Consider the following 11,681-nt stretch of genomic DNA (forward strand, 5'->3'; position numbering starts at 1 on the left):
CACAGGTCACAGGTGTACCTGGTCACAGGCGTACCTGGTCACAGGTGTACCTGGTCACAGGTGCACCTGGTCACAGGCGTACCTGGTCACAGGCGTACCTGGTCACAGGCGTACCTGGTCACAGGCGTACCTGGTCACAGGTGTACCTGGTCACAGGTGTACCTGGTCACAGGTGTACAAGCACTAAGCGCACTCAGGCTATAGGCCAGGCCCTGCGCAGTCCTGGTTCCCACACTCTGCCCCCACTGGGCACCCCCACATACCCTCTGTCCCTCGGTGGGGGCTGCTGGTCCCGGCCTTGCCAGCTGGACCGGGGCTCTTGCTCCTGGTGCACAGGTCCATCTCTGGCCTGCTTCTCCTCAATGCTAGCGAGAGGGTCCTGCTAGGGCCGTCCCTGCAGGTGAGGACATCTTGTCGCTGGCACAGGAGACCCCTAAGGCCAAGGAGACTGAACTCCAGGGCCCAGAGATGAGGCAGAATCAGACACTAGTGGTCTGGATCCTAGAGAGCAGGTAGCTCCCAGATGATGAGCACTGTGCGGTGTGCACATCACCAGGGTGAGAGCCATCATGTGTGCACACCATCGGGGTGAGACACCCTGGTCTCAGGGGAGAGGGTTGGACAGTAGTGACCGTTAGAGGACCTGCTGTCCACGGCACCAGGGAACAGGTAGATGTGACCACACCACAAGGTGATTCTGTCCCATGCTTCTGGATCATACAGCAAATGAGTGGAAGGATAGGCAGGTGCATGGGTGGATGGATGGACGGATGGATAGATGGACAGATGGAAGGATGGATGGAAGAAGAGACAGACAGATGGACCAATGGACAGACAGACAATGCACAGACGGATGGATGGATGGATGGGTGGATGAGCAGATAGACAGATGGTCAGATGGCATTTACAAACCTTTCTAGACTCTTCTGTTTGCCCTGTAGGTCTTCTCTCACCAGCAGTCTCTTCCCATAATCCATGCAAATATTCCCAACGCATTTTGCTCACTAGTGTCACCTCTGAGGCGTTGGCCGGTTCTGGCCCTCCAGTACGAGTTACAGACACTACCCCTTTTCCTCCCAGCTTTTAGGAAAATGGTACATAATCCGCTGGGCTGGCACCATCCCGTCCCCCAGGGAGAAGCTGCTGGCGCCCCTGCCTCCCTTCAGCTTCGTGGTGAACTCCATGGGGAAGCTGGAATTCCAAATGCGTATCCTGTGAGTGCCCCACCCCCGCTCCCTCAGGCCCCGCAGGCCCCGGCCACCCGGCTTCCCATCCCAGGCATCTGCGTGACCCACAGTCTAGGGTGTCGCCTGTGTAGCTGACCTGGGGGCCCCCAGCACTGTCGGGGCGAGAGCCCTGGCGCCAGGGAGTGGGAAAAGGAGGGGCTCGTGGCCTGCTCTCCTTGCGGAAGCCCAGCCTCCCAAGCACGAGGAAGAGCAGGCCGCAGCCCCAGCGGGCTGGCAGGGACGTCAGCCAACAGGAACCAGCGGTACAAGGCAGCCAGCCCCATCCCAGCACCCCGGCACCCGGGCACGGCAGTGGTGACCCAAGCCCTGGCCCGGTGGTGATCTCAGAAGCCCCTTGCCCAGCAGTCAGCAGCCCTGAGCCCTGGCGGGGGAGCTGAGCAGGGTTGTGTCCCCTGGCCATGGGCTGGCGCTGGCCGGGCTCTGGAGGCATGGACACTCCTCCCAGCAGCTCCTGTCTGGCTTCTTGGGGGTGGCTGAACGGCTGGTGGCCGGTCCCACGCACTGGAGTGATGGCAATGGGTGTAGACGGGGGTCTGTGTGTCATGGTAAGGTGGGGGCAGAGCTGGGGCAGGGGTGAGGGCAGGGGTGGGGGCAGGGGAGACACCGTGTGAGAATCCAGGCAGCACCGAGGAGGCCGGGCCGGAAGGCACAGCCCAGGTTCCACACTTGCCAGGGGGCATCCAGAGAAGAATGGGGGGCCATCGATGGGGAGCCCAGCTCACACCCCCGACGCCGCCTCCAAGGCTGTCTCCATCTTCCAGGAAGCCAAGTGGCTGCCAGCTGTTCAAGCTGCCCTTGTCGGTGGCCCGTGTGCCTGCCAGCTTCGTGGGCTGTGAGTGCTGTGGGGCGCGGGGCGGGACCTGGCTCACCAGCCTCTGGGAAGCTGCCGCCCGGCCAGGCGGGCTGTGACTCGACTCCCACTACCACTGGGGAGCCTCAGAGTCCCTCTGGGAGGCCGCCTTGGATTCCTAGTGGGGCCAGGTGCTGGGGCCCAGGCTCTGGAGATTTTCTGTGTCCAAGACCCAGCTTTCCCAAGTATTGCCAATTCCAAATCCCCTGGAAGCCCCAGCTCAGCATCTCCCATGCCAGATGCAAGCTGTAGACCCCGACACGCCCGATCACTTTCAGGGTGGAAACACATGATCTACATCTGGCTGGTCACACCGAGGAGCTATGGGATCGCCTACTTTGGAGACAGGATGAACAACCGGAGGGTGCAGATGATGATGCTCTTTGGTACAGCCCTGGGGCCCTTGTGCTTCATGATGTGTGTGCATGTGCACCTTAGAGGTTCATGTGCCCATGCACGTGGATAGCGCAGGAGTGCACACCTGACAGCCTGAGTGTGAGCACATGGATAGTGCAGGGGTGCAAACCTGACAGCATGAATGTGAGCACGTGGATAGTGCAGGAGTGCACACAGGACAGCCTGAGTGTGAGCACGTGGATAGTGCAGGAGTGCACACCTGACAGCCTGAGTGTGAGCACGTGGATAGCGCAGGAGAGCACACAGGACAGCCTGAGTGTGAGCACGTGTATAGTGCATGAGTGCACACCTGACAGCCTGAGTGTGAGCACGTGGATAGTGCCGGAGTGCACACAGGACAGCCTGAGTGTGAGCATGTGGATAGTGCAGGAGTGCACACCTGACAGCCTGAGTGTGAACACATGGATAGTGCAGGAGTGCACACCTGACAGCCTGAGTGTGAGCACGTAGATAGTGCAGAGGTGCAAACCTGACAGCATGAATGTGAGCAAGTGGATAGTGCAGGAGTGCACACCTGACAGCCTGAGTGTGAGCACGTGGATAGCGCAGGAGTGCACACCTGACAGCCTCAGTGTGAGCACGTGGATAGTGCAGGAGTGCACACCTGACAGCCTGAGTGTGAGCGCATGGATAGCGCAGGAGTGCACACCTGACAGCCAGAGTGTGAGCACGTGGATAGTGCAGGAGTGCACACTGGACAGCATGAGTGTGAGCACATGGATAGTGCAGGAGTGCACACCTGACAGCATGAGTGTGAGCACATGGATAGTGCTGGATTACAAACCTGACAGCCTGAGTGTGAGCACGTGGATAGTACAGGGGTGCACATCTGACAGCATGAGTGTGAGCACATGGATAGTGCAGGAGTGCACACCTGACAGCCTGAGTGTGAGCGCGTGGATAGCACGGGAGTGCACACGTGACAGCCTGAGTGTGAGCACGTGGATAGTGCAGCAGTGCACACGTGACAGCCTGAATGTGAGCACGTGGATAGCGCAGGACTGCACACCTGACAGCCTGAGTGTGAGCACGTGGATAGTGCAGCAGTGCACACGTGACAGCCTGAATGTGAGCACGTGGATAGTGCAGGACTGCACACCTGACAGCCTCAGTGTGAGCACGTGGATAGCGCAGGAGTGCACACCTGACAGCCTCAGTGTGAGCACGTGGATAGCGCAGGACTGCACACCTGACAGCCTGAGTGTGAGCATGTGGATAGTGCTGGAGTGCACACATGACAGCCTGAGTGTGAACGCATGGATAGCGCAGGAGTGCACACCTGACAGCCTGAGTGTGAGCATGTGGATAGCGCAGGAGTGCACACATGACAGCCTGAGTGTGAGCATGTGAATAGCGCAGGAGTGCACACCTGACAGCCTGAGTGTGAGCACGTGGATAGTGCATGAGTGCACACCTGACAGCCTGAGTGTGAGCGCATGGATAGCGCAGGAGTGCACATCTGACAGCCTGAGTGTGAGCACGAGGATAGTGCAGGAGTGAACACCTTACAACCTGAGTGTGAGCGCGTGGATTGCGCAGGAGTACACACCTGACAGCCTGAGTGTGAGCACGTGGATAGTGCAGGAGTGCACACCTGACAGCCTGAGTGTGAGCACGTGGATAGCGCAGGAGTGCACACCTGACAGCCTGAGTGTGAGCACGTGGATAGTGCAGGAGTGCACACCTGACAGCCTGAGTGTGAGCACGTGGATAGTGCAGGGGTGCTCATCTGACAGCCTGAGTGTGAGCACGTGGATAGTGCAGGGGTGCACACCTGACACACAGGACAGCCGTGCGTGAGCATGTGAGCGTGTGCAGAGTGCTGAGTCTGTGCTCCGCAGGCTTACAGCCACCCTGACCTGCAATGTCTGCCCCCCGGCACCCTCCTCAGCTCCCCCCCCCGCCCGCCGCGCCCTGGGCCAGGCCCTTCAGGTCTGCACCCAGCCGCTGCCTCTCTCCGATCCACTCCTGAGGGAGCTTCCCTTGGGGTCTGCTCCGCTCCGGTCACTCGAGGGGTCCTCCGTGCAGGCCCCGGTCCTCGCGGTCCCTTGGTTGACATCACCCTTCCCTGTCACGGCTTCCTAAGCATGGCTGCCCCTCTCAACAGCCTCACAGCTCAGATCTAACTCTGACCCTCTGCCCTGCCCCTTCCCTGGGAAGACACAGCCATCACCCTCTGGGCCCCGGCTGGGGAAGGGAGGGAGGGCGGGCTGTGGGAGGGAGGGCTGGAGAGAGGGAGGGCTGGCCATGGGAAGGAGGAAGGGAGGGAGGCCGTGGTGGAGGGAGGGCTGGTCCTGCCGGCACTCCAGGCAAAGGCCCAGCACTGACCGGCCCTCTGTCCTGGGGCCCTGCGTCCCCCACCGCACCTGTGTTCCGCAGGCCGCACCCTGGAGGAACACCCAGGGGCCCTGATGATCTTCGAGGTGTTTGTGGAGAAGAAAGGACTGAACAAAGCAGACCTCATCTGCCCTCCTCACCTCGGTACTGGGCTGCTCCCCCCTCGCGCAGGCCTGCCTCCTGGGCGCAGCCCGGCCGAGCACCGACGCCCTCCTCCGCTCCGCAGATGCCTGTGAGCCGGACGCAGTGTCTTAGTGTGTGGAGCAACAAGACGCTGGACCCCACCATCCTCTGTACCCCACAGGCCGGACCTCCCCTGCTCCAGCCTCCTGCCCGTGGCCTCCAGGAAGTCACCTTTACCTGCAGCATGTGTGTGTGTGTGTGTGTGTGTGTGACAGAAAGACAGAGACCAAGAGAAATGTTAATAAATTTGCTATCCACAACCTCATTTCTGTAACAGATATAATTGGTTCTGGTTATCCATTGCTTCTTTAATAAGTGTTCATATTGTGAGGCTAGGAAGCAAAAGCAGTGATCGGGAGAGTCTCCATGGCGCCTGGCAGCCCACCGCGAGGGGAGCGGGGAGAGGCGGGAGGCTCTTAGGGGAGAGAATGAGGAGGGTCACAGTGGGGCTTGGGAACAATGACCGCGCCACAGGGACGTGGGGTTAGGGGGGGAGGGTGTCACGTGACTGTTCCGAGTCACGTGGGCATCATTCCTGTGTTTACTGTGAAGTTCGTGAAGAACTGCAGTGTGGGGAAGTCCTGTCCTCCCCGGTTCCCAGACCTGGACTGGCCACAGCCAGCGCCTCTCCTGTGCTGCCCAGAGCTGACCGCGGCCAGCGCCTTTTCTGTGTCCCCCTGACCACGGCCAGCTTCTCTCCTCTGTCCCAGCCTGACTGTGGCCAGCACCTTTCCAGTGCTGCCCAGAGCTGACTGCGGCCAGCGCCTTTTCTGTGTCCCCCTGATCACGGCCAGCGCCTCTCCTCTGTCCCAGCCTGACCGTGGCCAGCACCTTTCCAGTGCTGCCCAGAGCTGACTGCGGCCAGCGCCTTTCCTGTGTCCCCCTGACCACGGCCAGCTTCTCTCCTCTGTCCCAGCCTGACTGTGGCCAGCACATTTCCTGTGCTGCCCAGAGCTGACCGCGGCCAGCACCTCTCCTGTGCTGCCCAGAGCTGACTGGCCTGGCGGTCACGGTTCTCCATCCCTAGGTTCCTCCCTGTCCTGCTGCCTCCGTGCCTGGGCCCTCCGTCCTCCCTGACACCTTGGCCTTGGGGCCGAGGGTGTCCCCAGCAACCTTCCCTGGGCCCTGCCAGGCACCCATACAGCCTTCCATGCGTACACACATGTGAGCACACACACGCATACACTCACGTGAGCACACGCATGTGTACATGCATGTGAGCACACACACGCGCCCCTCCCCAGGGGCAGGACACTGGAGTCGGAGCCACAAGAGGCTGTGGGGTCCATGCAGCACAAGCCTTCTGTGCGGCCCCAAGCTCTGGTCATCATCTGAGGAGAGGAAGGGCCACCCCTGCAGGCCGTGGGGGACCCAGATGGCCAGCACACCGTGTCCTTCCTCACTGACGTCCTCTGCCCTTTGAAGGCTGTGTCCTTCCTCGCTGACGTCCTCCGCCCTCTCTTCCCCCTCAGTCCTTCAGAGCTATAATCCTGTTAGTCTCAGGCTGCACAGCTTGGCTTTTGGCCCAGCCTGTGTGGTGCCTGTGCCCTGCCTGACCTTCAAAGCATGGGAGGTGCTCAGAGGGCAGACCCCAGAGGACAGACCCTGGAGGGGTGACCTCGCTGTGGCTCAGAGGGCAGACCCCAGAGGTGACCTCGCCGTGGCCCCACACGGCCTCATGGAGCCTGGAGCAGGACGGACTCTGGCTGGGGTTTGGCACCAGGGCCAGCCTCACAGAATGACTGGCTCTCCGTGAAGCACGAGGCCAGCCCTGCCTGCTCCACATCGAGCCACCACGTCCCAAGGGCCCCATGTCCACTGTGCGGACCCCGAAGCAATGCGGGCTGCTCCCAGACCTGAGAGGCCAACTCCTGGTTCTTCCCTGGGGGGCAGCGGTCATTCAGGAGTCTGGGGAGACCCAGCCCTCTCTGGAAGGGCACAGTCAGCACGCCCAGACGGGCAGCAGTGAGCTTGTGGCGGGGCCCGCACAGGCCTGGATCTAGACGACGTCCCAGAGGCTGGAAGCCAGGCCCCCAGCGGCCTGGCCCTGGGGCCCGCGCCTGACCTTTGCAGTGGAGGCCGGGCTGGCACAGCCCCCGGGGATGCTCCAGCTATGCAAACACGTTAGTTCCGGAGGGCGGTACAGGATGTGGGCACAGTGGGGCACTCTTTTCTTGGGGCTGCCTGGTTCTGGGGCGGCATATATAGGGCCAGGCAGGGCCTCGTCCCCCCCTACATCCAGCACACTGCGCCCAGACAGCGCTGCCGGGAGGATGGGGGTGCCGCAGAGAAAGGGGCTTCTGCTGCTGCTCAGTGTCTGGCTGGGCCTGGCCCGGGCAGGGCAGGACCAAAGCCAGGTGCCCGTGCAGCCCGGGTTCAGTCCTGAGCAGGTGAGGGGGCACACCCGGCGGGCGTCCCTCCCACCCATGGAGCACATGGCCCCCAGTGCTGTGGCCCAGGCTCTGGGGAGGGCGGGTCCCCAGGGCCACCAGGGTTAGGACGGGTCCTCCCTTGCAGGCCGAGGGACACTGGTACACCATCAAGCTGGGAGCCACCAACCCGTCCGCTGTGCAGGAGGGCGGCGCCTTCCGCTGCTTCATGACCAACATCAGGGGCCTGGAGAACGGGAACTTGAACGTCACCTACTTCCACAGGTAGCTGTAGCCCCACACCTGGGCCCCAGCCCCAGCCCCTCACCGCCAGGCCCCCAAGCAGCGTCTGTGGCTCCGGCCTCTGGCCTGTTCCTGGGACAGTGGTCAGCTCCTCGGTGAGCCAGGCGACCCTGTGGACTCAGGGTCCAGCTGGCACTGGTCAGAACTGCTGCTGTCCTTCTAGAAAAGACGGAAAGTGTGTAAAGGAATTCTACATCGCGGAGCGGACCAACACACCCGGACGCTACACCTTTGAGTGTGAGTAAGCGTGGCCGCAGCCTTGGGCTGGTCAGAATGTGAATGCGGCTGAGGGGCAGGTTCCAGAAGAGGCCATGGTGGTGAGGACAGAGGCCACGGTGCCCCCCCCCCGCAGTGGTCATCCCTGAGAGACTCTAAACCTCACAGCAGTGGACTCCACAGTGCATCCACCAGGGCTCCCCACAAAGTGGGGGGCTCCTTCCCAGGACCCTGCTCTGGGGACCCAGTGCAGAGCTGATCTGTTCAAAGAGGTAGAGGTTGGAAGAAGGGAGGCCAGTAGGGAGAGAAGGGAGGCTCCAGGGTTTACCTTGGGGGGCAGAAGTTCCCAACTTCTGCAGGAGCCTTTGTAAGGTGGGGGGGAGAGGGGAGAACCCCAGCGTACCTGGAGGGGGGAGTGGGTGCTGTGAAGACTGTGACTTGGGTCCACAGGCACTCTGCCACTTGCTAGACTGAGGCCTTGTAGCCTGAGGTTCGGGTGAGTTTGTTGAGGTTGGGAAGACGCTCGGGTCCTTCCTCATCTGCGTCTGTGCTTCTCAGCCGTCCTGGAGTACGAGACAGAGACAGAAACAGAGACACACAGAGACAGAGAGACCAAGAGAGACAGAAAGACCAAGAGAGACAGAGACAGAGAAGCAAACAGAGACTGAGAGACAGAAAGACAGAGATAGAGACAGACAGAGACTGATATAGGCACAGACAGACAGGGAGACGGGAGGTGGAGACAGACAACAAAAGGGAAGCGGGCAGGCGGGGGTGGGGTCGGGGAGCGTGGAGTCTGGGCTCCTGCTGGTGGGTTTGGGGGGTTCGGGCTGGGCCAGCTGGGGGTGCAGAGCCCCTGGGGGACCCCAGGCACCGGCAGGCTTCCCGCTCACTCCCTCTTGCTTTCACAGACGGAGGCAGAATCTACCTGACATTTGTGGTCCTGAACCATGACGTTGCCATCATGGACTTGGAAAGCCACAGTGATGCCGGCCCCTTCATCGTGGTGGAGCTCCACGGTGGGCGCGGCCTCCACGGGGAGGGGGAGGGAGGGAGGGGCGTGCCAGGGAGAGTAGGGACCTGGGACTTTGTGCTGGAGGGGTGGAGGGACACCGCAGGGGTGAGGGGGGGCTCCCTCTGCCGTCCCCTGCCTCAGGCTGGCAGCTGCAGAGCCCTTTGGTCACCTGGAATCTCCCGGTGCCCCCTCCCCGCCCCGTGGCTGCAGGCAGGAGTCTGTCCCCCGGCAGGCAGGGGCTGGATGCCTACAGGCAGCACATGGACAGAAGAGGCCTGGGTCAGAGCCACACTGTGGACCTGGTTCTTGCGTGTAAGCGGCCCTCACCCAACCCTGCTTCCTGCTGGAGCCCAAACTGCTCCCGCCCTTCCAGAGGTGCCGGGCCGGGTGCCGGGCGGGGTCTGTGGGGGGCTCTGCAGAGCTGGAGCTGCATCTGGGGTGGGGGAGAGCTGGGGGGATGGTGAGGAGCCCCAGACGGTGACTGCGGCTTCTCTGGTCCACAGCGAGATGCGACTCCCCGGAGTAGACGCGCATCAGGTGAGTAGACGCCGCCACCCCTGGTGCTCTGGCAGGTGGCTTGGGAGACCCCAGGCATACTGACCCCATGCAGGCTGGGACCCCAGGAGCCACTCACTCTGGATGCCAGGTCCCAGGGCCCAGCCCAAATCAGAACACCACGGGAGCCGGGAGTGCCTGGGTGCCGGGTTCGTGGGGCTGGAGACAGCCTGGACGCTGTATCTCAGGGCTGACGGCAGCTTCCAGCCTCCCAAGGGCACAAGGCGGCGGCGGGCCCAGCTTGCTTCCACTCACCCTCTGCATGCCTTACTGCGTGCATGCGTGCACACACACACCCGTGCACACACCCCCATGCACACACGCACGGGCCTCCTGGCTGGTCCCTACTTGGCCACTCTTACCCTGCGCTTTGCGTAGAATCCCTGCACACCAGTGCCCCCCTCTGGCTCTGCTGGGCCTGGCTCTCCCTCCTGGGCACCACACAGGCTGCACCCGCCCTCCAAGCCTGGCGACCACCCCAGGCAGCCCGCTGAGGCCTGCGCACACCTGTCCATGCCAGCAGCTCAAGAATGCGGGGTGCCTGGCTCCCCCAGACGCTCCCACCCCAAGAATCACAGGCCAAGCCAGGGCAGAGGCCAAGGCCTGGTGACCTTGAGGGTCTATGACCATGATTGACGGGGCTCAGAGCGAGGCCCCGAGGATCTGGGGGTCTGAGAGCATGGCCATCTTGCTTAGCTGGTGGTTACACAGGGTCTGGGGGACACAGCAGGACTGCAGCAAGGGGGGAGGGAGGGCAGGCCTTGGGGGGAGGGGGCAGACGCCGGGAAAGGCCCTGCTCCCCCCCCCAGCACATGGGGCACCTGCTGGGCTGGACGCCTGCAAAGAGCTGCGGCTTCCCCAGGTCCCAGCGGCAGGAGCCAGCCCTTCCTGTGACCTGTGCCTTCGAGACCTCCTGACCTTCAGCCCCCGCCCCTGCAATAAACCAGCTCTGCACCCACACCCGGCTCCATGGCTCAGTCTGGTGCTCAGAGGCAGGGTGGGAGCCCTCGGGGGAGGAGGGGAGAGGAAGCCCATGTGTCCCCACCCCCAGAAGCGGAGGCGCAGGCTTCGGCCGGGCCTCCTGGAGGGCGGGCCGTGGGGTCCCCACAGGGCAAGGCCCAGACAGGCGCTGGGCAGGCCTCTGGGGATGCTGAGCCCTCCTCTGGTTCAGACCGAGGTCGGGGCCACACCATCCACTCAGTCTGTGCATGGGGGCTGCGTGCTGCCGCGGCCAGAGGAGCAGAGGGCAGCACGGCCGAGCCCCGGCCTGGACCCGCGGACGGGTGTCAGAGCCGAGTCGGCCGGGGCAGGGTGCTGCACAGCCGGGCACCAGGGACAGGCTGAGGTTCTGCTTTGCCCACGGCCCGAGTCGCAGGCTCAGTGGCCAGGGCTGGGAGGCTGGCCCTCTCCTTGAGAGTCAAACCCGGCCTGGCCAGGGCTGTGCCCTTCCAGGCAGGGCATATCTGGTGATACACCCCAGCTGCCCCGGGGGGCTGCTCAGCAGCAGTGGGCTTCCCTGGGAGCTCCAGGGTGGGCAGGAGTGGAGCAGCCTGAGTGTCCACGCTGGGCCAGGCCAGGGCCCGCTGCACCGGCTGCGCAGCTGCCCAAGCAGGCCTGAGCACTCGGGCAGGCCAACGCCCCACAGGTGAGGGGGGAGAGGCCTGGAGGGGAGGCGGGGCCCAGGGAAAGGTATCCCATTTGGGGACCAGCTGGTTGCTTTGTGGGCACATCGAGGAGGCAGTGCCGCCGGGCCGGGGACCTGCACTGACCCCTGAGGCAAAGGAAGACCTAGGAAGCAGGCACCCCTGCCGTCCTGACACGTGGGCAGGGTGGTTCTGGAGCAGGGAGAAGGAGCTGGGAGGAGCCGTTCTCAGTGATAAGATACACATGGCACTGTCTGGCAGCCAGCATGCATGGAGCCCCCGTCCTGGGGGCCATCTGCCCTGTAATCCCCACGCCCACCCCAGAGCAGCCCTCACCTCCTCCTGGGGGGTCAGTGGGCAGGGACACAGCAGGACAGGACAGCTGGCCTGCGCAGGAGGGCAGAGCTGCAATAGAAGCAGAGCCGCTGCACCCTGCTGTGTTCCCTCGACAGCCTCCCAGCTCCCAGCCCAGTTAAGGCGGCCTCCCAGCTCCCAGCCCAGTTAAGGCGGCCTCCCAGCTCCCAGCCCAGTTAAGGCGGCCTCCCA

At 63.0% G+C, this 11,681-nt stretch overlaps 2 protein-coding genes across 2 annotated transcripts in view; both read left to right on the forward strand.

The window, feature by feature from the left end:
* Positions 1-7,037, forward strand: part of LOC105995589 — a 22,976-nt gene extending 15,939 nt beyond the window's left edge. Inside the window, exons 6-10 of the mRNA XM_013029357.1 lie at positions 1,088-1,214; positions 2,009-2,079; positions 2,376-2,483; positions 4,894-4,995; positions 6,793-7,037. Of these exons, the coding sequence (XP_012884811.1) occupies positions 1,088-1,214; positions 2,009-2,079; positions 2,376-2,483; positions 4,894-4,995; positions 6,793-7,037 (653 nt within the window). The remainder of the gene's footprint in view (positions 1-1,087; positions 1,215-2,008; positions 2,080-2,375; positions 2,484-4,893; positions 4,996-6,792) is intronic.
* A 270-nt stretch (positions 7,038-7,307) lies between these two features.
* LOC105995590 lies at positions 7,308-10,409 on the forward strand. Its single transcript, XM_013029358.1, has 6 exons — positions 7,308-7,424; positions 7,552-7,688; positions 7,870-7,943; positions 8,834-8,941; positions 9,311-9,474; positions 10,302-10,409. The coding sequence occupies exons 1-6, from the start codon at positions 7,308-7,310 to the stop codon at positions 10,407-10,409; spliced, it is 708 nt and encodes a 235-aa protein (XP_012884812.1).
* Positions 10,410-11,681: the final 1,272 nt, after the last annotated feature.

The sequence above is a fragment of the Dipodomys ordii genome, unplaced genomic scaffold, assembly GCF_000151885.1.
Source record: "Dipodomys ordii isolate 6190 unplaced genomic scaffold, Dord_2.0 Scaffold118, whole genome shotgun sequence".
Lineage (NCBI taxonomy): Eukaryota > Metazoa > Chordata > Mammalia > Rodentia > Heteromyidae > Dipodomys > Dipodomys ordii.

Bases quoted from the DNA above. Each gene is read 5' to 3' on its own strand.
- LOC105995590 (XM_013029358.1), top strand. From the start codon at position 7,308: ATGGGGGTGCCGCAGAGAAAGGGGCTTCTGCTGCTGCTCAGTGTCTGG. The intron at 7,944-8,833 runs GTGAGTAAGCGT...TTGCTTTCACAG, and splicing joins CGGACGCTACACCTTTGAGT to ACGGAGGCAGAATCTACCTG. The intron at 9,475-10,301 runs GTGAGTAGACGC...TCCCCCCCCCAG, and splicing joins CCGGAGTAGACGCGCATCAG to CACATGGGGCACCTGCTGGG.